At 39.5% G+C, this 27,500-nt stretch overlaps 1 protein-coding gene and 1 long non-coding RNA gene across 2 annotated transcripts in view; one reads left to right on the top strand and one right to left on the bottom strand.

The window, feature by feature from the left end:
• The window catches only part of LOC116730110 (transmembrane protein 132C), a 181,368-nt gene that overhangs the window by 83,477 nt on the left and 70,391 nt on the right, over nt 1–27,500 (bottom strand). The window contains exon 3 of the mRNA XM_032579121.1: nt 11,288–11,434. Coding sequence (XP_032435012.1) covers nt 11,288–11,434 — 147 coding nt within the window. The remainder of the gene's footprint in view (nt 1–11,287; nt 11,435–27,500) is intronic.
• LOC116730111 (uncharacterized) lies at nt 19,980–21,368 on the top strand. The gene is made up of 2 exons (XR_004341261.1): nt 19,980–20,564; nt 20,703–21,368. It is a non-coding gene; the product is annotated as an uncharacterized LOC116730111 (long non-coding RNA).

Here is a 27,500-nt window from a genome sequence, read left to right as displayed (position 1 = left end):
TTCAATCTGTTGCTGACTGAAAGCGGGGGCCGCCTCTTCCCGATAAGATCCTCGACGCCCCCTTTTCTTTGTTCGTGTAGAATGCCCCCTCCTCCCACTTCTTGTCATTTCTTCACCTCAACCACTGCCGCTGCACATCCCTCTGTGGCCCTGGGCCTCTTTAAATAGGATGACTGGACTAGTTGTGTTTAATCATCCATCCATCCATCCATTTCCTAACACCCTTGTCCCTAGTGGGGTCGGGAGGGGTGCTGGTGTCTATCTCCAGTTAAGTTTCGGGCAAGAGGCGGGGTTCACCCTGGACAGGTCACCAGTCTGTTGCACTGTTTAATCATGTAAAAAAAACAAATAAATAAATAAACGGTCCTGCAGCCGTGGCAGGTGTTTCTTTAAGTGGAACAGGCTGCAGGATGAAAGTTAATCATCTTAAAGTCCATCCAAACTCAGGTTAATTGGAGCCAAGTTCATGCCAGGTTTTCTTATGCCTATTCAGATGGATAATTTGACGGGATGAGAGGCTTGAATGGAAATATTGAATCCAGGCGGTTCTTGTTGTGTCAGCCCTGCTGTTTGTTGTCAAAGATGCTGAGCTGAATGCGCCACAACGCAATTCAATCCAAACTCAACACTCATTCAGTAGATTCTCTAAAGATGTAATTACAGTTGTAGGAGGGAAAGCATCCACCACGTTTTGTCGCAGAGCCTACAGACAATTGCATGTTTACATCTGAGCCCACCTCTCTTCCCCTGGCTGAAAGCTACATGCTGCGACAGCCACAATTTTGATCTTCACCCCACGTCTAAATTCACCTAAACTGTGTCCTTCGCCAGAAACGTCGGGGAACTTGTATTTACTATTTCAAGAGCGTGGCAAATAAATCTAAAATGTGTTCATTTGTTCCCCTGTTATGCTTCACAGAGGCTCTCGTGATAAAACAAAATGTACTGATTCACTGGTAGGAGGGACACGTTTGCGGAGGGGAGATGCCTTCTCAGACTCTGGCTGCTGTCAATTTTTCTGTCACGGTGCGATTCTCGTTGTTTTTAAAAATGCAGCTCAGGAATAGGACGTTGAAAGGCTGTTAAAAATAGGAATGTGATCACTAATATATGAACACAGTAAGAACTACAACGTAGCAAAATTTGTCTAGTCATTCCTTTAACCCAAATGAAGGATTTATGAAGTCACAAATTTAGGTTACAGCTTCTGTCTCAGCCTTGTCTTTCTTTACAGATAACAGTTTGAACAAGCCAACGACCTGATAAGACGTGAACCTCTTCCACAGGATGAAATAAGACATAGTATAACAGTAAAATGATGCTAATGTCAGTCGCTTGTGTTAATGGCTTTAGTTTAAACCACAGAACAAGTTTGTTTATGTACTAAGTAGTTAGCACAAGCTAGCGCTAGCTATGTCAGTATTCACACGTAAAGAAGTGATCATAAACTCAGTTGTTTTTTTTGTACCCCACCAGGGGGTCTTTTTGTGGGCTCTAGTGTCCCTTTTCTTTTGAAATAAGGGACACTAGGCTCACAGGACAGGGAGAAGGAGAGGGGGGAAGACATGCGGCAAATGCCGCCGGGTCCGGGAGTCGAACCCGCGACGGCCGTGTCGAGGACTCAAGGCCTCCAAACATGGGATGCGCTAACCCCAACGCCACCACAGCACGCCCCATAAACTCAGTTTTATATGATAAGGGTGAATCTAAACTTAGCTGTTTGTCAATAAATATCAAATAAAGTTGTGAGAATGCTCATGTCAGATTGTTTCATACTTAACCACAAACATCCCTTTACAGATCCCTCGGTCCTTTTTATTATATAGGTCAATCAACTAAGATCACAGGCCCTGTGCACTTTCAAAGTGTGCAGCTAAAACTGGGAAATAAAAGATACATGGCCTACATCTCCCAGCTTTCTCCTGAACTGTCTACTTAAGATTAGTGTCCAGAAGTTCCTCCCTGTATCTGTCTGGGACTGTCCAAATGCATTTAACACATTCCATAAAATCAAAATTGATGTGAACGATCCTCAAAATGGATCTTCCAGATCTCGTTTTTACATTATTTCACTCCCTTATACGCATCGCTTTATTGAGTGTGCTAAAATGCCAACAGAACAGTTATCCAGACACATGCCCCCTGTAATTCCTCCCTTTATTTTCCACATGGTTTCGCACAGGCGATTACAGCGACTGAACTTGTTGGAATTGTAACATCTTAATGCACAATTTGACGTTTTTCTTTTCATGTCATTTCCCTTGGGTAGTTACTGTTATTGGTTTTTCTTCTCCGAATAGGAGCCAGTATTCTAGGTCAATCCCATGACCCGGGGGTCTGTAGTCTTTACAAACCAAATAGCCATTTTTGACCTTGGTCCAGTGAAATAAAACTCGTTTAGAATCACAAATGTTACATGACTTAAAATGTTTTAATGAATATCTACTATAGGAAATAAGCAGTCATTTTAAAGAACCGATGTCTCATTTCTTATTTTTAGGTTTTAAAACAAACAAACAAACAAAACGTTTTACAAAAAGAGGATTAACACATTGTCTTCCATGGAATGTTGATGTTTGTGGGAAATGATCAAAACAAAAGAGAAGCACTTATATTTCAATGTAACGATTAGAAAATAAAATATTAATGATAACCCAAACTGTTTTAAAACAATACAGTCTGGGTATTGTAACTACTAAAATTTTCTGTCAACATGTTGCAAAAAGCAAGATTTTCTCCTCAGTACAACTTCTTTTCTCCAATACTATTAATTAGCTGCAACAAGTTTTGTTTGTTCTCTGTTGCTGTCTAGTTTATAACGTAACCACACATAGGAAGGTGGGAGCTGTTTTTTCTTTCATTAAAATAGTCTTCTGGCTATTAAGTTCAACTTAAAAAATACACCACAATTCTCCGGTGGATTATCACTTTGAAATATTCCTTAAACTATTTATAAAATGCTGCTTTTAACAAAGCCATATTGTTGATCCAGAAGTTGCCGCAGCTAATTAAATGCTCATGACGGTACGGTTAGTCTCCTAAAGCATTTCGACAGCGTCAGAATGAAAGGAAGCGGGCAATCTGCGTGTTGTAGATTTGTTTAAGGTTTGCATGTTATATAATGTAAGCCTTTCTCTTTAAAAACCGTCTTAAATTACATAAATACAAAAAATAACACAGTTGATGCAAAAACTCCAAATACATGTTGCACTGATCTGATCCTCGGGGGGGGATTAACCTCTCAGAGAGGCATACTTACCATTAAACCTTTTTAAATCTGATACACATGAACTCTCCAGGACACATGTAAACCACAATCTGTCTCTCTCCGGCATATCCGCTTCCACCCAGATGGTACCATTGCTGGCTGAGATATCAGTGAAATCAGATAAGCTTTCATGCAACCCGACCTCTCACTTCATGTAGCTAAAATAACCCCAGGTTAATACGAAAGCCAGTACATACACCACCGACTTCTTGCTTTCTGTAAACTTCATGGTCACTAGGTGCGGACGGACAGAGCACAGATCCGCTCCTCTCGACTGGAAGTTATTACTGTCTGGACGGCGAACTGGGAAGCGAGCGCACTTTTTCAGTCCGAACAGTTCGATGTAATCTGGAGTGACTACCGTAATCAGATGGCTGTCGGAGCCGGAGAAAATGCCACATCTCCTTTCACGTGCTGATAGAGAGAACCAAATCACATTGCCTTTACTTCCAACAATCTGATTGTTCCTTTCTCATCAGCTTTACATCCCATCCTCCAATAGGAACCCCTCATTTCACTCAGTCCTGGTTAAAGTGTTAATATCCTTGAAACACTAGCCGTGGTACATGTATGGATATTGGAATTGATCTCATGTTACTTCTACTAATATTAGATGAATAATAATAAATAAATAAAAACTAATACATTAAAGCTGTGTAGACAGCAGTAGCGTGTTGGTAAATAGCGCCAATGAGACTCCACTGAGAGCATTTTACCACTAAACGGAGCCCACTGGGAATTGGGCTGATTCATTATTAAGAGTGTTAGCATTAAGACTGTCAAGTTAACATCCCTGTTTGCCCCTAATGTAATTGGGCCATTTCATTTGCGCCTTGATTTATGCAGCATTATGCAGCATTAAAGCCCACAGCATGTGGCTCATTTTCAGGATTGCTGAGCACCAACAAAACCTGATTCCTACAAAAAAGGAAGAAAAAACAAAAAAACCAAAACCAAAATGGCTTTATTGTCGATTGTCAAATCAGAGCAAGAGGGGAGTTGCAGATCTTTGTGATGAAACTTTGTGCCTGTTTGTTTGTCTTCAAAGTGACCTTCTCATGTGTTGAAGCACCTTTTTTTCCCATATGTCTGACAAAGTGCATAAACGTGAAAAATTCCTTATGTTGCTGTAATGTCAGATCAACTTATTGCTGCTGTTTTTTAGACTTTGAATAGAAAAATAAGAACGTGAATCTCATTCATTGCTATCCAACTTTGTCCTTTCTATTCATGAGCCTACCTCAATGAGGCAGACAAAAGGATTGCACACTAGATTTAAAGAGATTAATTTTATCTCTGTGCAAATTGGACTCAGACAATGTAAAAGACGCCTCAATCGGCCTGACTGAATTACAGTATTGAGTCACCTTAAAGTCATTCAGATTTCTACAGTGACTTACAAATCCGGATAAATTTAGGGTGGTCAAAATAGTGAGGAAAAAAACAAGCAATTAAAAAAAAGAAGATATAAGAAGGTCAGTTTGCATTTTGAAATGAGGAAAACAGAAATCATGCGGAAGAAGTGGCTCTGGCCAGATGAGGCTACAATTAGCAATCTGGTCCCTGACACAAAATGATTAGTGTGACAGAAAGCTAACGCGTCACATCAAGCTGAACGCATCGTCTCCACCATGAAACACGGAGGTGGCAGCGTCATGCTTTTCTCAGAAAGAAAAGAGAAGCAGGTCAAAAATTGATGCCCAACACAGGTCAATAGTGGAAGAAACCCTGTTAGAGGCTGCAACAGATGTTTGCAGCAGCTGAACAATTATTATATGCAGCCATAGGGACAATGTTAGAATGGCTCAGTCAAAGTCCAGATCAAAATCCATTTAAGACTTGAACGCTGAGGTTCAAAGATGCTCTCTGTCCAATTTGATGGAGCTCTAGCTATTTTCCAAAGAATGGACAAAAATTTGATTCATAAAATACATTTCTCAAAATACTTTCTACAATTGTAAAAAAAAAAAGTGCCTCAAAAGACTTACACTTGACACACTTTTTAAAAATGTATTTCACATAAAATCCTGACAAACTATAAAATTTGAGACTCTCTGGTGGGGTGACTGTAACAAGCTGTCCGCGTGCTGGGTGTGGCGTGGCGTGGAGGATTAATGAAGTGGTGGTTCATAAAGAAGATCCATCTGCACCCAGACAGTCCTAATGAGCAACCGCATTCTCCTCTTACAGCTTATGACATGCTGACGAAGCAGGGCCGCTTTTGTTTTGAACGGCCTCGCCTTTAATGGTGACAGAGTGAACTTTTCAATCTACCAGAGTGCATGGTGCCGTCAGTGTTATGAGCACACCACAGCAGCATTTTGTTCCTTTCCGTAGAAAAGCCCTTCTGATTCCTCTGACGTGCTGCAGGCGCAATGACAGATTATTTGGAGCTGTCCTGGAAAGGCTTCGGTGTTGAATCCAAAATATGACGCAACGCTCAGGAAAGATGAGGACGTTTATAAAATCACAAAAATCATACTAAAGTGGCATCTTTGATTCAGCTTGTGTTGCAGATGTATGGAATTAAAAGGCAGACTTTTCTTGAGGGCACCAGGTGGCTCAATGGTAGAGCAGGTGCACCAAATACAGCCCTCAAAGCATTTGTCCGCCGGTTCGATTCCCAGCCTCGGACCATTTGCTTCCTCTGAACTCTCTTTCATCTGCCAAAAAAATAAAACGCTTTTCTCTTAGAAGGGACAAAGACAGGCATCTTTCAGCCTTCGCCACAGCTGAAAGATGCCTTCAGCTTCATTAAACTTTCTAAATAAGACTGTTCATTCTCTCATCCTCTATGAAGTTTAGCAAAAACCAGCTCCCTCATTGTTGCATTCATTATGCAAAAGAAACACGTTGAGGAGGTTTTCATTATTTTTTTCATCGAAAAACCTAAGAACCACAACAAAGGAGTTGCCGATTCACATATTCAGAAAAAGAATATAGTTTAACAAATGCAGAGGAAAATGCTTTGAAGCAGACAGTAAACAGTTCGTGGTTGAGCATTTAATCAGTCTGCTGCACGGTGGGCCAGGTGGGGGTTCTGGAGCATCAGCTGTGAGTAGACGGGGAGCAGTGGCTCAGCTGGTGAGGGTAAACAGTTCAAAGTGACAAGCTGAACGAGCTCAGAGTCCACCTGACCCACGCTCAGGCACAACAACCGGCACCACACCCATTGTTCAAGTGCATTAAAGTCCAGCAGCAGTGGCGTCGATCCATATGTAGCTTAGCTGATGATCTGAACTGTGTGTGCAGTTCACACTCCATTTAGCATGACGGCGTGTCTGTCTGCGTGTGGTGAGGGCACGAGGTTAGTAAAGGCATCGTGTCCATGGAGTGATGATCATTTTCTATGGAGAAAAAGAAACCTGACCCGACAAGTCAAACGGCTAAAAGGGTCCATCACAGAAAGAAGACACTTTGGGAGAGCTGTGCATTTTCTGTGGCCCTGACAAGAAAGTTCTGTTTTGATAAAAAAAAGAAAGAATTTTACAAATGTGGTCAAAATGTTTTGACTACGTTGTAAGTGTGCTAATGTTACAAGCTCATTGAAAGAATAGACTTTGAAATACTGTTTTTAGTTTACAAATAATTTAACAGCTTAGCATCACAAGATCTGCTGTCGTTGCATCAACCTTCCAGAACTCTCAGGTCTTCTGGTTCTGGTCTGCTCTGCATCCCCAGAACCAAACATGAATTAGCAGCATTTAGCTTCTATGCACCACAAATCTGGAACAAACTTCCAGAAAACTGCAAAACAACTGAAACACTGAGTTCCTTTAAATCTAGACTAAAACGCCACCTGTTCAGAGCTGTTTTTGAACCATAATAAATAAAACGTTCACCAACATATTTGACGTGTATTGATGATTTTGATGATGGCACTCATAGAAATGTAAAGTTTCTTTTTGGTTTTCTCAATTGTTGATGGCATGGGGTATTTTATGAATTTGTATTCTTGTGTTTTTAGGACGTAAAGCACTTTGAACAGTCTTGTTGCTGAAATGTGCTATATTAATAAACTTGATTAATTGATTAGATAGTTAGATAATGACTACCATTTGAAAACGATTGATTTTCAAAGGGTAGAGTAACAACAGCTAGAAAATATTTTGAATCCTGTTGCGGTAGTTTTTACATATTTGACCATGTGGCCAGACTCTTTTTTTAAATCTCTTCATATTTTCCGTTCATAATTTTCCTGTAAAATGAAACACTAATATCAGACTGAACTGCTCCTTGCTGTATGCCCCCTTTTACCAGAACTGAAAGGTAGAATAATAATTCCTCGAAAGTGGTGACTGAACTACAACATTTTACTGTAGAGAAACTGTTGCTGTTTCAGAGGACATATCTGATTCCTCCGACGGAAGAGGCAATCTATGAATGGTCGGATAAAACCCATAACAAACGAGTGAACATGCGACACCCCGCAGTTGAAACACGCAAATAAAAAAACAGCATTTTACATTTCTTTGAAATAAAGCGATCAAACTCTTCATCATTATTCTGCGCTCAAAGAAGTCTTGGCAAGAAGAAAGCAGACAGAGTGACAGCTCAACAGATGAGGTACCTATGTCTAATCTCCTTCTGAAAGAGCTTCACTGGAATGGCTGGGAGCGGCGAGGGCCAGACAAAGAAAAAATTGGGGCATTCTGTATAGTAAAGCCATCACAGAGCGTCTTTAGTCTGCTTTGTGATGAGAGTTTGACAGCTGTGAGGATTAAGGAAGAGACCAACGAGCAAAGCCCAAGCAGCTGGGATATGACTTGATATCCTCACTCATGGCTCTGGTTTCTTTACTTAGTAAATCAATAAAATATAATTTTACTACTGTAATGAGGTTGTGTCTGTCTGCAGGTAAAAGGACATGTTCGCAAAACAACGTAGAGAGACGTGAATCCGCACCAAAGGGAAGCCAATTATGCCATTGCTTCTACTGTAGTCATTGTTTAGGATGCAGCTGGCATGAATTACAGGAATTAGAAATGCTGTTGTTACTAGGCAACCATTCCCATTGAAAATGTCTCAATTACGAAAAACAAAAGTAACTGTAAAGCATTTTAGGACAAAATATCATAGCAATATATTTAAAGTAGAAAATTTCTGAAGAAATTTAAATGGGGCTCTGCCCAAGTGTGCCCGTCAGCTGGAATCCAGCGTTTTGATATTAAAAATTAGCCTCAATGCTAAAGTAAGCTACAGTGTAGTCAATAGTTTGCGGAGAATTACAAGAATGTTGACTAAAGTGGACTTCTTATATTCAGTATGCTAAAATGAGTGTATAAGATAAACTTTGCCAAAAATGCTAATGTTAGCCTAAATGCTGCCAGTGGCGTGTGGGGTACAGCTAGCGTGTTGTCTTACATTGACTTCCTTCAGTCAGTGTACTAAGCACATCTAATAAATAAACAAAATAGCTAAAACGCTTATTTAAGGGAAAAGGCCACTGCTAATGTGGGCAGTGGGGGGCAGTGCAGTGCTAATGTTTGAGCTAATGTTAATGCATTGCCTTCTAAGTTTTACTTTTGCAAAAGCAAAAGTCAGATTTTTACTTCGTGGCACTTGGTTACCATAGAAACAAAAAACGCTCATCTCTTAACACAAACTTAGTCATTGTTTGTTAAACATAAGCTCTTTTGAAATACTGATTTTCTGCTTAGGCACAAGAAATCCACAGTTGGTAAAAATCAGATGTTTACTTGCACTTGGTTACCAGAAAACGCCCTCATCTCTTAGCAGAAGAATAACAACAAATATTATTATTGTTAAAAAAACATCAGATTTTTCTTTTGCTTTGCAAGGCATTTCACTGGTCTATGCATTTCTATGGCAGGCCCAAGTAAATAGGTTTTTAAGTAATTTGAAAAAATTCTACATCAAATGTTTAACACTGTAGTTAAGACTGACACAGGCCTTATTTATTATACTTAAGTAAAAAGATTAGCTTTGCTGTGCAGAACTGCAGTTACAGCTAAGGAACTCCTCACCGTTATTGGCAACTTGTTACGCATGTGGCATAAGCCTTACAAATAATAAATCTTTTATTGGTCAAAATTAGGTCAAACTGAAAAAATTAAAAAGCCAACCTTTAATTTGAGTAATAAAAGATACATAAAATAGTTTATTTATTTTTTTGCAGCCATGTCACCATGTCTCCCAACTCCTATGAAATAAGTATACTTTTTTTTGATGCCATTGATTCTTTAGTTCTTTAAAGTCAGTCACGGTGTATCGAAGGCTTTATTGCCAGTCCGCCTGGTTTTTCTGCTTCAAAGGGCTATAAACACGATTTGTCAACAGGGGTCCATTTTTCTTGGACACTTTTTCAAACAGAGAAGACAAGAAACACTCCATTGCACAAAGACAGATGTGCATGAATCTTCATAAGCCAAGAAATGCTCACAAGAAAACAGAGATATGACTAAACTTCGCAGGTCGTAGTAATATTTAAAAGGTTAAAACAAATGAATCTGTGAAAAATCTAAATGAGGACCAAAGCTTATCTCTCTCTCTCTTTCTCAATCCTGTACAGTCACAATGATGGTTAGGCAGGTAAAGAGATTTGAGCTATGGAGGAAAGCTGGGTTATCCAGAGAAAATAGAGAGAATATATAAACACCATGCAGAGAGACCACAGGCAGGGATTTGAACCCAAGACCTTATTGCTGCAATGCATCACTTCTACCAACTGTGCTACCATGCAGCCTCACTGTGAGGTCACACTAGTAATGTTAAATAAATGTATGTTTTAGTTCTAATATCTGTTGTCACACATAACCTGATGAGACAATGTCACGATTTGCAAATAAACGAGACAGACTTAAACATTGTGCTCTTTAACTGCATTTTTTGTCTCTTAGCAAATATTTACTGAAGCTGGCTTTTCTGAAAGGTTCATAAAATTAAATCTGCTACATACATCTGACTTCCCATTACAGAGGAAGCCACTAATGTAAGAGTCATTTCACACATAAAAATTTGCTGGATGGGATTTGTTAAAAAAAATAAAATAAATGTTTACAAGCTGCTTCTGATCTTACAGCTGTGCTGATTTTAAGGGCTGTCTATGATTTCCACTGCTGTAACACTATAGTTAGACCATAATCATTCCCTGTAATGATCCACTAAAAGCAGTGTGTCTAAAGAAAAGTCACTGGACCAACAAATTATAATTACTTATGTCTAACAGGCGGCTCTGCTCTTAAATAAACTCCTGCACAACTTTGATCATAAAGTAGCAGTTGCAGTCAAGTGTCTTGTTTCCTTCAAGAAATAGTTTCAAGTTTGCTAAGCGGAACGAAGGCTAAAGAGCAAATAAGCATGCTTTTCCCCCGGCCTCCAATCATCCCATAATCCATAAAATTACACCTGTCACTAGAAAGTTAGATTTATTAAAACTACTTCCTGATCCGAAGAGGAAAAAACCATTAAAACACACAAAGGCCTTCAATCAACACTTAATTAACGCAGCAACCTTTCCCTCGTGCTGGCAATCACGTTCCCTATCTGCCAGATTAGTTTAAAGACGTGAATGCAGATTAGAAACGGCCAACGGCCCGAGAGGCTCAGCAGTGTGAAAAATATATAGGCAAATAAAAACGAGAGCCGGGGGGCGGGGGGGGGGCAGGACGGCAAGACGACAGGAGTAAGAGAGAAATGGAAAAATAAAATAAAATACTGCAGAAGTCAACTTTCTGCTGCCCACAGTTCTGTCAAGTTAAGCATGTCATTTCAGCAGAGGGGAACATCGCTTAGATAACTGTTCACACTGTATTTCAGCGATTGTGTGTCCCTTACCAAATGGGAATCATCAGTGACAGCACCAGCAGTTAAGAAAAAAAAATATATATATATTTTTGGAGACTTGCCTCACGGGGCCTTACAAAGCCATTTTTAAGACGCTGTTACCTTAAAGTGACTCTGAGACTACAGTGGACGGAGCACCTTTACTTACAGCAAAGTTCAATATGATGCAAAATCTGAACGGATTAGTTTGAAGCGAAATAACTTTGTGCTGACCTTTGCTGATCGTACGTGGACTCCTTTCTGAGGCAGTGGAGGGTTACCACACGATGACCTTCACTCCTCAAGTCCTGGCTGACGATCCACTGAGTGGGGTTGCTGGGACGCGCCCCAAGGAACGTCACTCCTTCTTTTAATTTTACCCTGTGAAGAAATAGTAAATTAAAAAAAAGAGATCAGTTATTTACATTACTGGATGTCTATGTGTGTTGTCGTTTTGGCTATCTGGCGTGGAGAAGTCCTTGAAAATTGTTTTGCTGGGTTTTTTTCGTACACCAGCTCCAAATTCAGCTTACTAAAGAAAATAAAGAAGTTTCACAATGAGTCCAAGATGTTGTAGCAATAGTAGAAGAAGCTTTTCCAACTCTTCCCTACAGAAATAAGGTACAACAAAATATAGTTGCTTTTTATTTTATATGCTATAGATATGTAGTTACTATTATTTCTACATTTTCAAAACGCGCATAGTGATATTTTGGAGATGCGACAGTATTACAATAATAAACATGGGACTGCAAAGACAGACATCTTTGTAGGAAACTGAAGGTTTCATCATTGAAAAGTTTGACAAAAAGTCTTTATTACAGTTGCTGTATTTTAAATGATGAAATCTGTAGCAATTATTTAAATTAATATACCCCTGGCAAAAATTAAGAGACCACATAAAACAATTTGTTTCTCTGATTTTACTTTTCATAGTTATATGTTTGAGTAAAATGAACATTGTTCTTTTATTCTATGAACTACCGACAACATGCCTCTGATATTCCAGGAAAAAGTTTAGAATTTATTTGCAGAAAATGGAAAATAGTCAAAAAGATGCAGTGCTTTCAGACCTGAAATAATGCAAAGAAAACAATTTCATATTCATTTAGAAACAACAATACTAATGTTTTAACTCGGGAAGAGTTCAGAAATGATGGAACAACCATGAGGTTTTCAATGGGCTTCAGTGCGGTGGTTTCTTTATTTTTTCTAGCGTTGTATATTAGACAGGTGCTCAAATTTCATCATGCCACAAACAAATTACAATCTGCTTCCAAAATACAAAAAGCACACATCATTCAGGTTGCTGGGTTTTTACAAGGGAAGATGATGTAATGCAATGTTTTATTCCACTCTAAAATATGTCATTGGAAGTTCATAGACAATTATATTTTCCTTTAGGAGTTAATTGTGAACATTTGCAGAAAGTTGTCTTAGTTCTTTTCACTTTTAAAGAAGTAGATACTCATTGTAAGTTAAAGAAACAAAGCAGAGACGTCTGAAGACCACAAACTCTGACTAAACGTATTTTTTTAAGTTCTAATGCAGATCCAGCTCATAGTGCTGCTTTGTCTGGTATTGAATAAGACGGGGTCAGACCGTTGGAAGTCTGAGAAGAAAGCAATAAATTTTTTAAATCAATCCGGAAACAGACAGGAAGCCCATGAAGGGAAGCCGTAAGGGGAGTGATGTATTTTAATTATTTTTTTTATGCCTGTTTAAAAGACAAGCTGACTGCTGATTTTGATGAATAAAACTGCATCATGTCTGCCTCAAACACCGCTGGTGTGTACATTTGCTATGTTCCCGAAACAACATGGCATGAAATAATCAAAGTAAATAGCAATTTCATTCTGCAGTCTGCCATCTTTGGCGAATGTTTGTCATAAGATCAGGCTATACGTTGTAATTACAAGCCTGTTACGCTGCTGTCCTGCTTTCACCTCAAACAGTAATAGATTCTCTCTTGCAGTATGAAAACGAAATTATGGAAATGTCTCTCCTTTTTTTTTTGATTGATATGTTTACAGCGTCTGAGGTGTCTTCAGCTCAGGGGAGTATAAAGGACAGAACTGTCTTTGGGAGCAAATGAAAATGTAACATGGAATATAATAGACCGAATGCACACAGTCTAATTTGAAGGTAAAAGCACCGACATACGGTAGATTCAAGCCATTGTTGCAAAACGTAGCACAGTGGAAGGTCTGTGTGATGCTAGCTAAGACTGACAGTGAAGTACAATGATTGAAGAGCAGACTAAATTATAACAGAAGGCCAAATCACTTTCCCTGTCCAATCCATAGCAGGTTGGCAGATGAGACCAAAGACGGGGCTTCGCTTTCATCTTGAATTTGTTGCTGCCCTTTTTAGACGCAATTGCCTATCTGTCATCCTATGAATATATCTGCCCTCTCCAATCAAGCCCATTTCTTTGATGTGATACCTTGCGCTGTCGGGCTGCAGGTAGCTTGTGAGAAATGAAAGTGGAATCTGTGATCAACACTAGATCTAAGGGTCACTTAAAAACTGTGTTATTTTTTTTTTCTTCCTCTGTTTTGTTTTATAATAATGATAATAAAAAAAACCCCAACAGATTTTCAACCAACCTTAGTTGGTCAGAGATATAGTATGATTAAAGTGTGTATATTGATTTGGTATTGTTAACACTTTGATTAACTTGCTGCGAACTGTATGTTTTTGCCACCTAAGCAGCTAACTGATCCCACATAAAAAGACAAAATAATCTTGACACCTAAACACATAATTATCTTGTACAAGCATGTAATCTAAACTCAGTCTCCTCCTCAGCCTGACTGGGTAACAGGATGACAAAGGCAGTATGGCAAGCATAAACATAGGAGGTTTATTCACAGAAGAAACATAATTCTTTAGTTTTCCAGTTAAGTTAGGACTCCTCAAATACTTATTTTTTCAAAAATTAACCAAGCATTTGCTACGTAGACCACATACATAGGGACTGAAAGTAAAGGTAAATTGGGACAACCTTGCCGTTTTCACTACGGTAACGTCAAGTTTCTGACATGTTTAAGTATGTCTGTGCAGTGCTGTATAAAGTTATGCTTTCTTTTTGCTTTTTTTCTTATTTTAGTAGAAATAATAATGATAAAAATAAATCTGATTTTCATTCGAGAAATTCTAAACCTCTTCATGAGAGAAGAGGGATCAAAATTAGCAACATAAATTATTTACTTGAAGTTATACTGAAATAATTTATTTTAAAGCTTACTTTTTTAAAACAATTTCTTTCCAAATATTATATTTAATGTTCCAAACAAAGTAAATGTGGAGCAGGAAATCTGACTGGTGGGATGTGTACAACTGGAACAAAAAAAAAAAGCTCTGGTACAGTCCTCTCTCATGGTCCCAGTGGAGGAAGCAGGATCTTTTATCAGGTTTTGTTCCACCTCAGTGGCCAGGATGTCTATCAGTGACTTGCAGTGTGCTCCCAGAATGTTTTAAACACAGCTGAGTCTCAAAAGGCAGCCAGTCATTACTCCACAGTCCATAATATGTCCACAGAGCATTTGGTGCAGGATGGTTGAAGTGTCTTTTATTGACTAAATGGTCAATTTGGCCTTGCAACCTGTAAGCGTCGGACATTCCTGCAGGTGAGACAGCAGGCAGACAGTCCCAGTCCCAGTCAGACGGATGTGGAAACGATCCACAATCGATCAACTGCTTCTCCATACTGGTGGACTCAGGAATAGCAACAGGAATAAAACAAGTAAGAACATAAGTGAGAAGGAGAAAGAAAATAATTGATCATTTTTTAAAATTTCCCATCCCAAAATCAGTGCTTTGTAGAACAGGCAGTTTCTCCATTTACTGCTGCAGGATGTGTCTACCAGCTTTACACATCAATTAGAATTATCTCTGTACTTTGACTGGGCCATTATAAAATTTGAATGCTGTATGTTTAGGGTTAATACCATGCTGGATGGTGAACTTCCACCTCCACCTTCCACCTCAGTTTCTACTCCTTCGAAGCCTGTTTGTTTTGTTTCATCCAGGACTGGGCTCTATTTAGCTCCGTCCATCTTCCCATCAACTCTGACCATTTTCTGTCTCCTGGCCGAGGAAAAGCGTCCGATATGCCACTTTCTTCCAAAAATGACTCTTTCTGCCACTGCTCCACAAAGACCAAATTGTGAAATGTATAACCAACAGTTTTGCTATCAACATATTCAATCCCAAATGCCACTATCCACAGTGAAACAAGTACCGAGATGGACTGAAAGGTCACTTAGACAGGAAATGACTCCAAAAGCAGTGTTTAGAAAAATTATTATAGTTTGCATATGCGCAGAGGGAAAAAGATGTTACATTTTGGAGACATGTCCTGTGGTCCGATGAAACTTAAGTTGAAGTGTTTGACCACAATGACTATATTTAGATTTGAAGGAAAAAGAAAGGAAGGAACAGACACACAGTACAAAATAGACAGTATTATGATGTAACTTTATTTATAGATATTGAAGCATTGGTCGGGAATTTTAATATTGGGCAGGAATGGGTCTTTAAAAGAACAATGAGCCAAATTATGCTACCAGATTTGTAACAAAGAACAACAAAATCTATGTTTTTGAAGTTCTAATGTTAATCTTGTGGAACATTTAAGACTGAAAAGGCAGTTCTACCAGTTACAAAATAAATGTGTCTAATATTTGTATGATTCTGAAGAAAGATTAAATTATTCTAGAATTTAGAAAACAGAGACGATTTTGGTAGTGAGAATAAAAAAGGGGACATAAATACCCTGGCCAGACAATGTAATGGATTAAATCAGGCAATGAACAAAATCCTGGATGGGAAAAAGGAAAAAACTGATCACTGTGAGGCTTTTTCTGGCATCACGTAAAAGAAATTCAGTGGAAATTTTAGCATTTGAAACTAGGTCAAAAAGCTTATTTCTAAATTTTTATGCCGTTTCATAAGACTTCTGCATATCGTATACCAGTAACAAGGTCACGCATGGTATCAAAGCAGCTGCACACAATAATCGTAATGGTGGTGTGTACTTTACAAACTCCCCGACACGTGTGGACAAAATGTTGTTGTCGTCGATGCTAAGTGTGTTACAGTGTCATGTGGCTTTCAGATGCAGAAATGAAGTAGAAAACACCATTCCAGTGCACCTGGGCTCTTCTGGGTGCTCCTTGTGTTTAGACACACGTCTCCTGGGGAGACATTGTGGCACACTCGTCACACTCTTTTGATTACAAAGTATTATATAACCAAAGTAGAGAAAGAGACCAACAGCCCTCAGAGGGAAGACAGTGAAGAGTGCAAAGAGACGGCAGTGTTTAGCTGACAGTTTAAAGTAACACAACATGCTGCTTTCAACACTGTCAGCAATCACAAGAGACCTTGACGAGTCTTCATTGGCACCATCCTAAGTCTGAGCTGAAGTGAACTGATAAAAAGAAAGAGCATCCAGGCGGTACACGGGGAAATCACAGAGCACAAAGTGGCGCATTCACACTTCAGAGGCATTCTGTGTCAACTTTACCCTTTCTTGGATGAATCCCACCGTAACCACTGAGATCTCTTGTTGCCGTTTCTGTTATTCAACCCTTCTCTCTCACCTCTCATTCTTCCTGAGGTCTGATTGCGTGTTTTGAATTTCTCCGAAGCCTCTATAAAAGCGCCACTTAACGGCACGGCGCGAGAAATAAATGTTTCCGAGGCGAAATCCAATAAGATGGAGGCTGCATGACAATGGGAGTCCCCAGCCAGTGGTGTGTGGCCTGCCACGGCAGGCTACTATTCAGTAACATCTGGGGTCTGTTTTCTCTTGGCCCTGGGTGCATCACAACGTTACTCTGATTATTCTCCCCTACTGAATCCTTAGGAAACCACATGCTTTCAAAACGAGCGTCTCCACAAGGAGAATTCTGTGTCATTGTACCATCCCGCCTACATAAACTGTGTGCAGGGAATGCAGCGGCTCAGCAGGGAAGACGAAGAGGAGCGAGGAAGGGTGAGGGAATGACAGAGAGACGGCAGGACAACGACGCCTTGTGATGGTTTGCGGCTGATGCCTAATGGAATAGTTTAAAAGACTGCAGTCGTCTATGACTGCACTGATTTGAGTTACCGATTCTGTAGGAGAAGACAATAGAATGAACTCCCATGTATCAAGTTGTATCAAGTTGTAAAATGAAAAATAAAAAAAATGGTATATTCACTGAAACACCTACACTCCAGTCCCAAAGAGATATGGAAAAGCGTAACTTGCTATTCTCATAAAACACGATAAGTTACAAAACTTTTGTAAAGTTTTAAAAATTTTAATAAGGGAAGAATCTGAAATGTCGTCTCCTGAATTAGTACTTGCTCTTCTGCACTGCCTTGCAAAATGCATTCCTAACTTTTTTGTCACATTATCGCCACAAACCAGTAACTTCAAAGTATTTATTGGGGTTTTATGTCACAGACTAACATAAAGTTGCATATATATGCAGAGTGGAAGTGGAAGAGTTGGAAATAGGGTTAGGTTGTAAAAGAGCATCCCGAGCTTTGAAAATCTCACAGAGCACTGTTCCATTATCCAAAACGTGAAAGTATTACAGAACTTCAAAACCTATCAAAGACATACCCGACCACATAAACTCAAACTGTTGATATGACAGTCAGTCGCAAAACTCCACAAGACTGACCAAAAGAAAACGTTTTAGAGGCTACAAATTACTAGAGCAGGTGGAAGTTTGCCTTCCAAAAACGGAACAGTCCTAAACGAACAAAGGAGTGCTTTAGATCAAAGTTAATGCCGAGGCCTAAGTCCCACTGAAAATCTCTGGCAAGACTTGAAAATTTATATGAAATAACGCCTTTGATACTATCTGACTGAGCTCACACTATTTTTGCAAAAGGTTGGTCAAATTTTCAGTCTTTATATGCAAAGCTGGTATACTGCTAGCTAGTTTGAACAACCTCGCACGACACACTTTTCTTTTTTTTAATAAAAAAAATAAATAAAAACCATGCATTATTTTTCCATTCTACTTCAAAATGATGAGCAACTTTGCATTGAATGTCACAGGAAATTACATTAAAACAGCACAAATTCAGGTTGTAATGTGACAAATTGAGAAATGATTTTGTCACATTACAAATTAATTGTACTTTGACAGGAAGGCATTGCATGTTAGCACCTTTTAAGCCATGACATATAATAAAAATGTATTGGATAAATGCTTTCAAATATTTTTTAAAGCCTGAATGAAAAACATTTACAACATCTGGATGAAACAACAGAGATATTTTGTGCAATGTTAATATCAAGAAGGGTAGCAGTGCAATATTTCGTTGCTGGTATAGCTCTGGTTTAATGAATGCACACATTAAAGGCCAACATTACATTTAGCTCCTTAGAAGAGGTCCCACTGCTGCAGATGCCCCAGCTCAAGATAAAAGTCCCTTACTGGAGCTCACTCAAATAATGCTAATCTAGCTGTTTAGTGCAATATTCTTAAACTTTTCTCTCTTCTTTCTTACAGCACACTTCACCAATTTTGTACTCTGTGTCATCAGATCAGCCTGTAAGGAAAACAGAGGTGAGAGAGCCAAGATATGAGTTTTGCTAAGTCAGCTTTAGCTTAAGTCTACTCCTATATAAAAATCCCTGGGGGATTGATTGGATGAAAATGAACTTAGGTTGCAAGAACCGGTAGATTAGAGATAGTTTTGTCCTCTGCAGTGTCTCAGCTTGACCATGGCTGGCCTGAGGTCAAAGCCCGAGTGTCACAGCATTAAAGAGCCGCTGACAAAACTGCAGACTTCAGTCTTATTTCTGACGTTTTTCCTTTGAATCAGACTGATTAAAAAGTGTCAGTAAGGCCAAAAGGTGCCATAAAGTACACCCACGGGGAACCTTTTAGCATTTTGTCACATTACAACCACACACTTCAATGTATTTTAATGGGATTTCAAGCGATGGACCAATATAGAATAGTTCAGCATTTTCAAGATGAATAAAAAAAGTATATGGTTCCCAATTTTTTTCATGTAAAAGCCAAAATGTTTCACACAAACTTCAGTCTTCGACTTTTTGCAATACTGCACAAAAATCTGATTTTGAACTCTTCTCTGGTGTTTCCCAGAGAACAGTTCTCTGGTAAACACCAGATGGAATAATCTGTAACAAGGACTGCTTATTGCTTTCTTATACATCCAAGGGCTTAACAGAACAGCTGGATTTATACTGAGATTAAATTACAAGTTCTATTCACATATAGAAACATATAGATTATAAAGAAAAAGAAAGTCTAGTAAGGAAACAACATGCTTGTTAGAATCAATATGTGAAGCCCAAACTTAGAAAGTTTAAATTTAAACCACATGCAAAAACATATGAGAATAAACATTAACAGGCCAGAGAAAGGTCAATGTTGATTTATAAAAGTCATAAAGATTCATTAAAACTGTGATATGAGCATGAATCTGAGACTGGCAGACTGTCTGCTGGCTGTCAGTAAGGCCACTTCAACAATTTATTCCTCACCGTCTTAGCCTCACATCAGCCTTTTCTTCTCATATGAATAATTCATCCGCTTCTCTTTTTAGCCATCCCAATGTCAAATTGAGTGAATGGTGAAAAAAAAAGTATGGAGAAATTCCACCTATAACAAAACAAATATTAGCATCTATCCAAAAGGCATAGATTGGAATATTTGAGCTGTTCATTCAGAGTGACAGAGCTGTTGTAGAAAGTGCGGCAGCTTGCCAACAAGGATCTAAAACAATGCGAAACATTAGACCATTACGCGCCTTCTGTTTGTGTCGATGGGGGAGCCGCTAAGTGTTGGTAGCACGTTCCACAATAGCGTTTTACCCACATGCCAGGAGACAGATTTCGTTGGTCTCTCATTTCTGAATCGCACAGCAGAGATTATAGCCCGATTCGGGCTACCAGATCGCCGGCGATCTGAGATGCATACATATTTTTCAAATGCCGGTAGAATTCGAACCACGTAAGGTAGAGCAATTTTTTTTTTTGCATATTAAACTGTAAGAATTGCGCTTCCTTTTCCGACCCTAAACATCCCCCCCGAGTTGCTGTGCGCGCGCAGACGAGTTCACAGATTTATAGTAAAAAGGATGGGTCCACAAACATGATGTGGCATCCATCCCTATATTTGTAGATCAGCTCGGGTCTGGCCAATCACTTCCTGTGTTGTTCTGACGTTGACAGAATGAAATACTACGAGATTTCATGAAATGTCACATGACTTCAGGTGAGATTTCATGAAAGTCATTTCCGTTTCCTGCACGTGCTATTTGGCTCTGCTCTTGCAAGGCAAACACCCAAAAAAAAAAAAATTATGGAAAGACACGGAGTAAGAAGATTTTACTCTGCGTCCGAAGTCTTGGAGCTCGTCACCGCTCAAGATGGCCAAAATGAGGAGAGGTATTCTTCAGACCCTGATACTGCAGACACTGATGAGGAAGAGGACTTCATCGAAGGGATCGATAAACTTCATGATATGTAAGTGGGCTCTTTTTCGCTCATATATATATATATGTAAAAAATATATTATTTTTTATTTTTTTATTTTTTTTTTACGTAACACAGAACGTGTGATTGAAAACTCTAACTAATCTGTAATGTTACGTCTGTGTGAAGTACTGGCAATATCGTGGAGGAGAAAGATGGCGATCTGAATGAGGATGATGAAGAGGACAATAACGGTGTGGTGGCAGGTGCAAGTAGAGGAAGAAAAAGAAGTCGGGAGGGTCCAGCTAGTAAAAGGAGAGGCAAAAGGTCAGAAACTCATGTGGACACTCAAGTCAAGTGGAAAACAGAGAAGGAGACTGATCATTTGCTGCACCCCCCACTCCATTTCCGTCCAAAGAGGACACCAGGTGTTCAGCTGCCCCTTTCCAATACTGAGATTCCGTCACCTTCAGAGCTATTCAAATTATTTTTTGACCAGGCTACCATAAAGACATTATGTGAAAACACTAACAAAAATGCAGCCAAAAATTTAGCTGCTGGAAAAAAATTTCGTTGGACTGATGTCACAGCTAATGAAATGTATGCATATATTGGACTTACTCAATTTGTGTATTCACTCATGTGAATACACAAAGACTGACACACTTTCATTTAAATGTTTGTATTTTATTGTTGATGTACAATGTGCAATGTATCTTCTGCACTTCTTTTTTCTGATTGCACTGATAAAAGCATTTTTTTTATTTTCCCTCGTTTTATTGTTTTTAGAAAATTGGCTGTAACTTTGAAACGAAGCTTTGAAAAAACTCCAAATAAATTGTGTTTGGTTTAGAAGGCTTGTGTGCAACTTTTTTGTATTGGGAACTTTGGTAAATAAAGTTAGGAAACTCTTCATATTTACAAAAATATGTCAAAAAAATTATAAACGGATGGAGTTCTTGTTATTGTTTTGCAAATTTTCTATTTTTAATCAGTTATTATTGATAAATGGCATACAAACTTGGAAAGGAGGACTTATAAGGATTTTATAGATGTAAAGAACATTGGAGTGCTCCTAATAATGACTCTGCAGCATCCAAAAATGTAAAAAGATGCTCATGCGGACTTTTATAATGGTAGTCCTACAAGGGTTATAGGAGCGCCCACTGTTTTGCTGAGAGACCATAAAAGAGAGGCAGAAAGCATTAGGATTGGAGATCTGTTTGCCAATTACTTTGCCTTTTGTGTAGACACGGTGTGAGCAAAGAGAGGGCAACATCTAAAATCCCATATGAAGAATTCATGTGATTGCTATCATGGAGCGAGGTTTAGTGGTATCCTCGCAGAATGTGTCCACCTAATTGGATTTTCACGACATTCAAGTGCGCAGCAGGAGAGAAAACATCGTGCTGGGGGGAAAACATCAGAGGAGAGAAATGGAAATTACCGGGCCAAGTGTTCTTCCAAAGACGTTTTACTTTCATATTTATCCTTCTCAGGCTTTCCTTGTTCCGTTTCTTCAAAAGGAAAAGGTCTTCGTTTAAAGGAGAATCAAGTTTACACACATACAGTACAGACCAAAAGTTTGGACACACCTTCTAATTCAATGGGTTTTCTTTATTTTCATGACTATTTATAAGGCAATAAATCCCACTTATTAACCTGACAGGGCAGGTTGACCTATGAAGTGAAAACCATTTCAGGTGACTACCTCTTGAAGCTCATCAAGAAAATGCAGAGTGTGTGCAAAGTAGTAATCACAGCAAAAGGTTGCTACTTTGAAGAAACTAGAATATAAGGGCTATTTTCAGTTGTTTTACACTTTTTTGTTTAGTGCATATTTCCACATGTGTTATTCATAGTTTTGATGCCTTCAGTGTGAATCTACAATGTCAATAGTTATGAAAATAAAGGAAACTCATTGAATTAAAAGGTGTGTCCAAACTTTTGGTCTGTACTGTAGATCGAGCAGCGTGTTGTTGGATTGTATATTTAGGGTGTGTTTAAGAGAGCAGGTGATTGAGCCCATAAAAGCCGCTCATCGTTCATTCAATTGACAGATGGTTGTTGCTGGAGTTGACATGATTCACGTTTTGGACACATTTGACTAGAAGACAGCATTTCTACTGGGCAGCAGCTGGAAATCCCTTTACAACAAAGTTACTATTTAAGTGCTGATTTAATCCTGTTAGTAATTGTTCATCATTGGGTAAAGCAGCCAAACTAAATGTGGTGTGTATATAACTTTACGAAGGAATCTACTCGATCAGATCCAGGATCAGACATGGATTCCAGCTCATCGTTGGGTTGATGAGCTGGAATCAACCCAACGTTGACCCAAATGTTGTACTGTTTCAAACATTACAACATTTAATGCTTCTTTTTTTATATATATATTTTTGTCCAAAAAGCCAGATTGACTTGTAAAAGCATAAAAAGGATACAACATCTTAGGGGGTGAATATTATTTAAAGGCACTGTAAGAATACAGTTGAGAGAATAAGTGTCAATGGGTGATTTCCTATGTTGAGTATTTTTCATAGTTGCTAATACAACATCAGAGTCAAGCATAAATAAAATCATTCTGAATATGAAACGTAGCATCAACAGACATTTAAATGTGAACATCAGGTCTGGAACTCTAAAATAGCAGGTCACAGCATCCTCACTGTCAAATTGTGCTTTTAGCTTTCTAAGAACTGCACTCATTTGGAAGCAACCTGTGATGAGCGTTTGACCATTTTCCCACTCCTACATCACCTTTACTTTGCAAATGTAAAGTGACTGTTTGATATTTCCACTCTGTCTTGTATGGAGGGAAGCAGCAAGGCCCAGACTAATCTGCAGATGAATGCGTGCGCAGGGCAGGTAAACAACATTTTATATATATATTTTTTTTCATTCTGAGCACAAATGCTGTCAAAAATCTTCCACGCTCTGGAGAATCTTCCAGTGCAAACAAACGTATATCTATACATGCCAGTAAACGAATAGCCACATATGTGCAGTCGGTGCATGTATGCACCTAAGCAGAAACAACACCCTCAATAGCAGCACATTATAAAGCAATAATGTCACAATGTTGCCTGGGGCAGAAAGAGTCAGCCGTACCATTTTCATTTCCCTTGTACTTTTTTTTTTACTCTCATTTTCAGTTTCAGTTTTAAGAAAAGACAAGACATAAAGAACCCTGTGCCCAGAGGAAACGTGCTGCAAATGGGGATCCATCCTGTAGGCTCCAGCTCAGCTGCCAGCACACCGATGTCTCATCGATGACTTCATGCAGTTATCATGCTGGGAAGAGTCAAAGGGTGTGTGAGGTAACCTCGGAAGATCTGGCGCATATTCCTTTAGGCTAACCCGTGTGCTCAAGTAGTTTTACAAGCAAATGTAATCAACATTTGCGTTCACAAGAAATTTGCAAAAATAAAATACAGCAACAGAACAAGAGAGAAATAGAAATTGCTTTCAAAGCCTTTTGCTACACCAGGAATCAGAAACTCCAGTCCTCGACTGCAACTGGCATGCTACTGAGAAGAGGACTCAATACGTTTGGAAACTACACTTTATTTGTCAAATACACACTAAAAACTATGTAACCTTTTCTTCAAACCTAACGGCTATACTCTACTTTGTGTTGACATGTCGTGGTTATATCATGAGCACAAGCAGGACTAGACGTGGTTGTTGACATCTAAACCTGTTTCTTCCGATACAGCATGAGGAAGACCGAGGACGCTTGGTCTTCGTGCTTAGCATTCAGCCTGGTGTCAGTTTCTTAACCTTCCTTCAAAAAAATAAAAAATAAACAACCCAGGATTACTTACAACAGCCCGTGGCTTCCTGTCTGCTCTCCCATATCCCTTCAACCCCCGCCCCACCTCCACGTCTTCTCTTCCCAAAGGGGCTACGGGGAGTTGGTAAAAGATAAGCTTTGTGTTGTGGCAGAGGCAACTGACACCGCTTCAACAACATAAGGATTTAGCCCCGCGAGCGTGAGACCTAATACGCCGCACGTGCGGGGAATCTCCGATGCACGCCCACACCCATCCGCTTGTGTATACCTAGGCAGGGATGGAGGAAGCGCACAAGGTGCCACGGAAACACCAACGCTCGTGCTCGTGTGGGCACATTCACTCTGGGTGAAACGTGCATAACAGAGGCACCCGGGAGTTCGCATAAAGACACAAAGAAAACACCCCCCACAACCCCCTCTGGCATGCCTTGCTCTAGTGCTCACAAAATAGCTTTTAATTGGTGTAGGAGAATAAATCAATGCAAATCATGTTTGGAATGCTGGTGATGGAAACGAGGAAGAAAAACAAAAAGCAGAGCGCAACAACTGCTGCCAGATCATCAGACGAGGCCGCTCCTGAAATAGGAAAAAAAGGACCGATCCTGAACTATAGCTGCACAAAGGCATTCTAAGGGCACACTTTAGATCTCAGCAGACCAGAAGACAATCTCAACAAACAGAGTAAATAAGCCCAATAAGTCATAGAGAATCCTCAGGGAGGCAAGGGGGCCCCGGGGTGCTCCGTGATTCATCCCTCACCCGTTCGCCCCGCAAGATGCTTTGATGAAAATTAGCTGTCAGTCTATGGCACTCATCTGATCGACACAACTTCATCCGCAGCTCACTGACCTTTACGGAGAGAGCAGAGGAAGCACGGCCGCCCGCCCCGCGCCCAGATCAACACAGTGAGGGATGAAACAATAACAGCCTCAGACGCTCAACAAGATGACACAGCACGGAGCTCGACTTCCTGCCGAAAGACGTGACTGGAGCAGGAAGGGTCGAGGTGTACGGGATGGAGCTGTCTGCATGTGATTGTGTCTCAGGATGTGGGTGTGTTTCTGATTAAAAGATGAAAATAAAAATAAAAAGAAGAAACAGCGTCTGAAAAAAACCAAACACCAAATGACATGAGGGAGATAAAAATCCCAGAACAGAGACCAGTGGGATGCTGCTTTACAGACAAATCAAATGAATCAAATCAAACTCGACGAACGGAGCACAATCTCCTGTACGCACCGTCTTGTTATCAAATGCTCACAAAATGAAAATTGCTTCTCTTCTCTCCAGCTACTCCGGCGGAGTTCATATGCTTTAAAATATTCAATTTGCGGGCTCACCAGGTAAAATCCATTAAAGCCAGCCAGTAATGTCAATTGAATTAGAGCTGCTCCATATAAAGCGTGGGATCTCCCCGTTCTGTTAGCTGAATGGCTCTGCTGGCACCTTATTTGGTAGCACAAGGCAAATGGGATTAGGAGGAGACGCTGGCTGCTAATGTAACAACATAATTCTTTAAATCGTACAAAACTACAGCGAGCCACAAAGAGGGCAACGCGGCTCAGAAGGAGGTATTATGGTCTATTAAAAATCCCAAATCCACTCTGCATAAGTGGCTCCAACTCAATGGCCCAACTAGGTGATGTTTACATACAGACACAGGCAAACGAAGTTTAACATAGTAGTTGAATGTAATAATTTAAGCAATGTCTGGCTCATTTGCCGCCTGCTGTCACGCTCTGTGTGCTGCAAGATGTTTGGCGAGTGTGCCGAATAGGGGATTTAATATATACGGACATTGCTTTTTTTTTCTTTTTTTTTTTTTTTTAACTGCTGCTCAGTAGTAAAATGCTAAAAATCACAAGGACAGTGAAATTAGTCCTGAGCAATAAGGTGGAGATGTTAAAACCAAAGTAATAAACTCTGAAGAGCTAAAGTGCTCTGCAGAACTCAGACAAAATGCAGAGCTCACCGATTAACAAGTTTCTAGAATTCTCTGATTAATTTTCCTTCTCGGAAAAATACCATTATAAAGTCCACATCAGCAGAAGTTTTGGGGGTTTTTTATGGGTAAAGTGGATGCTTCACCAATAAAAATCCTTTTTGTAACGCAGGTGTAAAGTATTTATGACGGCTACCAGCTTTGTGTGGTTTTTTTATCGTCACTTCACTATCAATGAATAGGACTAAGAATCCTATTCATAGATAGGTGTGGGCTGTGAGTCAGCCCACACACTAGCAAACACACGCCCATTCCCTTGTAATTTAATTTCTAAACACCCTTGCATTACCCTGGTTATTTTTCTTGTGCATTTTGACTGCTGTGCAAAAAACTGTGCTGTTTATGTAATGTCAACACCAGCTATGATTGCTGTTGGTGCTGGGGAAACAAAGCTCCTTTTTCTTTCCCAGAGTGTAATTGTTTTACTTCAATCTTCTTACTTTCAAGTGTAAAGAAGGTCACATTAACTAAAGCATAAAGCACATATGTGGTGCTGCTTTAAAGACAACAATAAAAAAAGGTTAAAAGGTCAAACACATCCACAAACGTCCTGAAATCAAACAGTAGCGCACCTCATAAACAATTTAGCGTACCTCATAAACAATTTAGCGTACCTCATAAACTTGTGACTCAAAACGTTATTTAGAGTCACAAGCAAAATAACAGTGTTTTAGCATTGAATCAGAAGCTGATTAACGAATAACACATCTACTTTAGCATCAGTAGCCGACCACAGTGTACAGACCTATTTTCTCCCAGTTACACTTGAATGACGGGTGATTTGTGCCAGCCTGAGTGGATAAACATCACCCATTTAGAAAAAAAACCACTGTTCACTGTGGTATGTGATATACTAGCAAAAACTAATCCAATTGTTCCTATTATGCTGAGGCATCCCCACTGCTAAAATGATTCTCATGTATTTAGCCCCAACTTCAAACTCCACTTTTATTTATTTTTTTTTCAGTCTGTTCGCCTCTCTGGCTCTGCACCCAAAACTGAGACGGGTTTTTAACTTTGACATCCAAGTTGTGATCAATGCTGGATTTGCATCACTGACAACTCGCTGACCTTTCGTACAGTAATAAGAAGTGAAGGAGCACCTCTCCCGCCGCCGCCGCCGCCGCCGCTGCACCGCAGCTGCATGCGATGTCTGCAATGCCATTTTAATCACCCTGCTCTTCGTGGA

Source organism: Xiphophorus hellerii, chromosome 12 (genome assembly GCF_003331165.1).
Source record: "Xiphophorus hellerii strain 12219 chromosome 12, Xiphophorus_hellerii-4.1, whole genome shotgun sequence".
In the NCBI taxonomy this organism is placed as follows: Eukaryota; Metazoa; Chordata; class Actinopteri; order Cyprinodontiformes; family Poeciliidae; genus Xiphophorus; species Xiphophorus hellerii.
The sequence above is the reverse complement of the archived record's forward strand: the minus strand, read 5'-3'. Positions and strand labels throughout refer to the sequence as shown.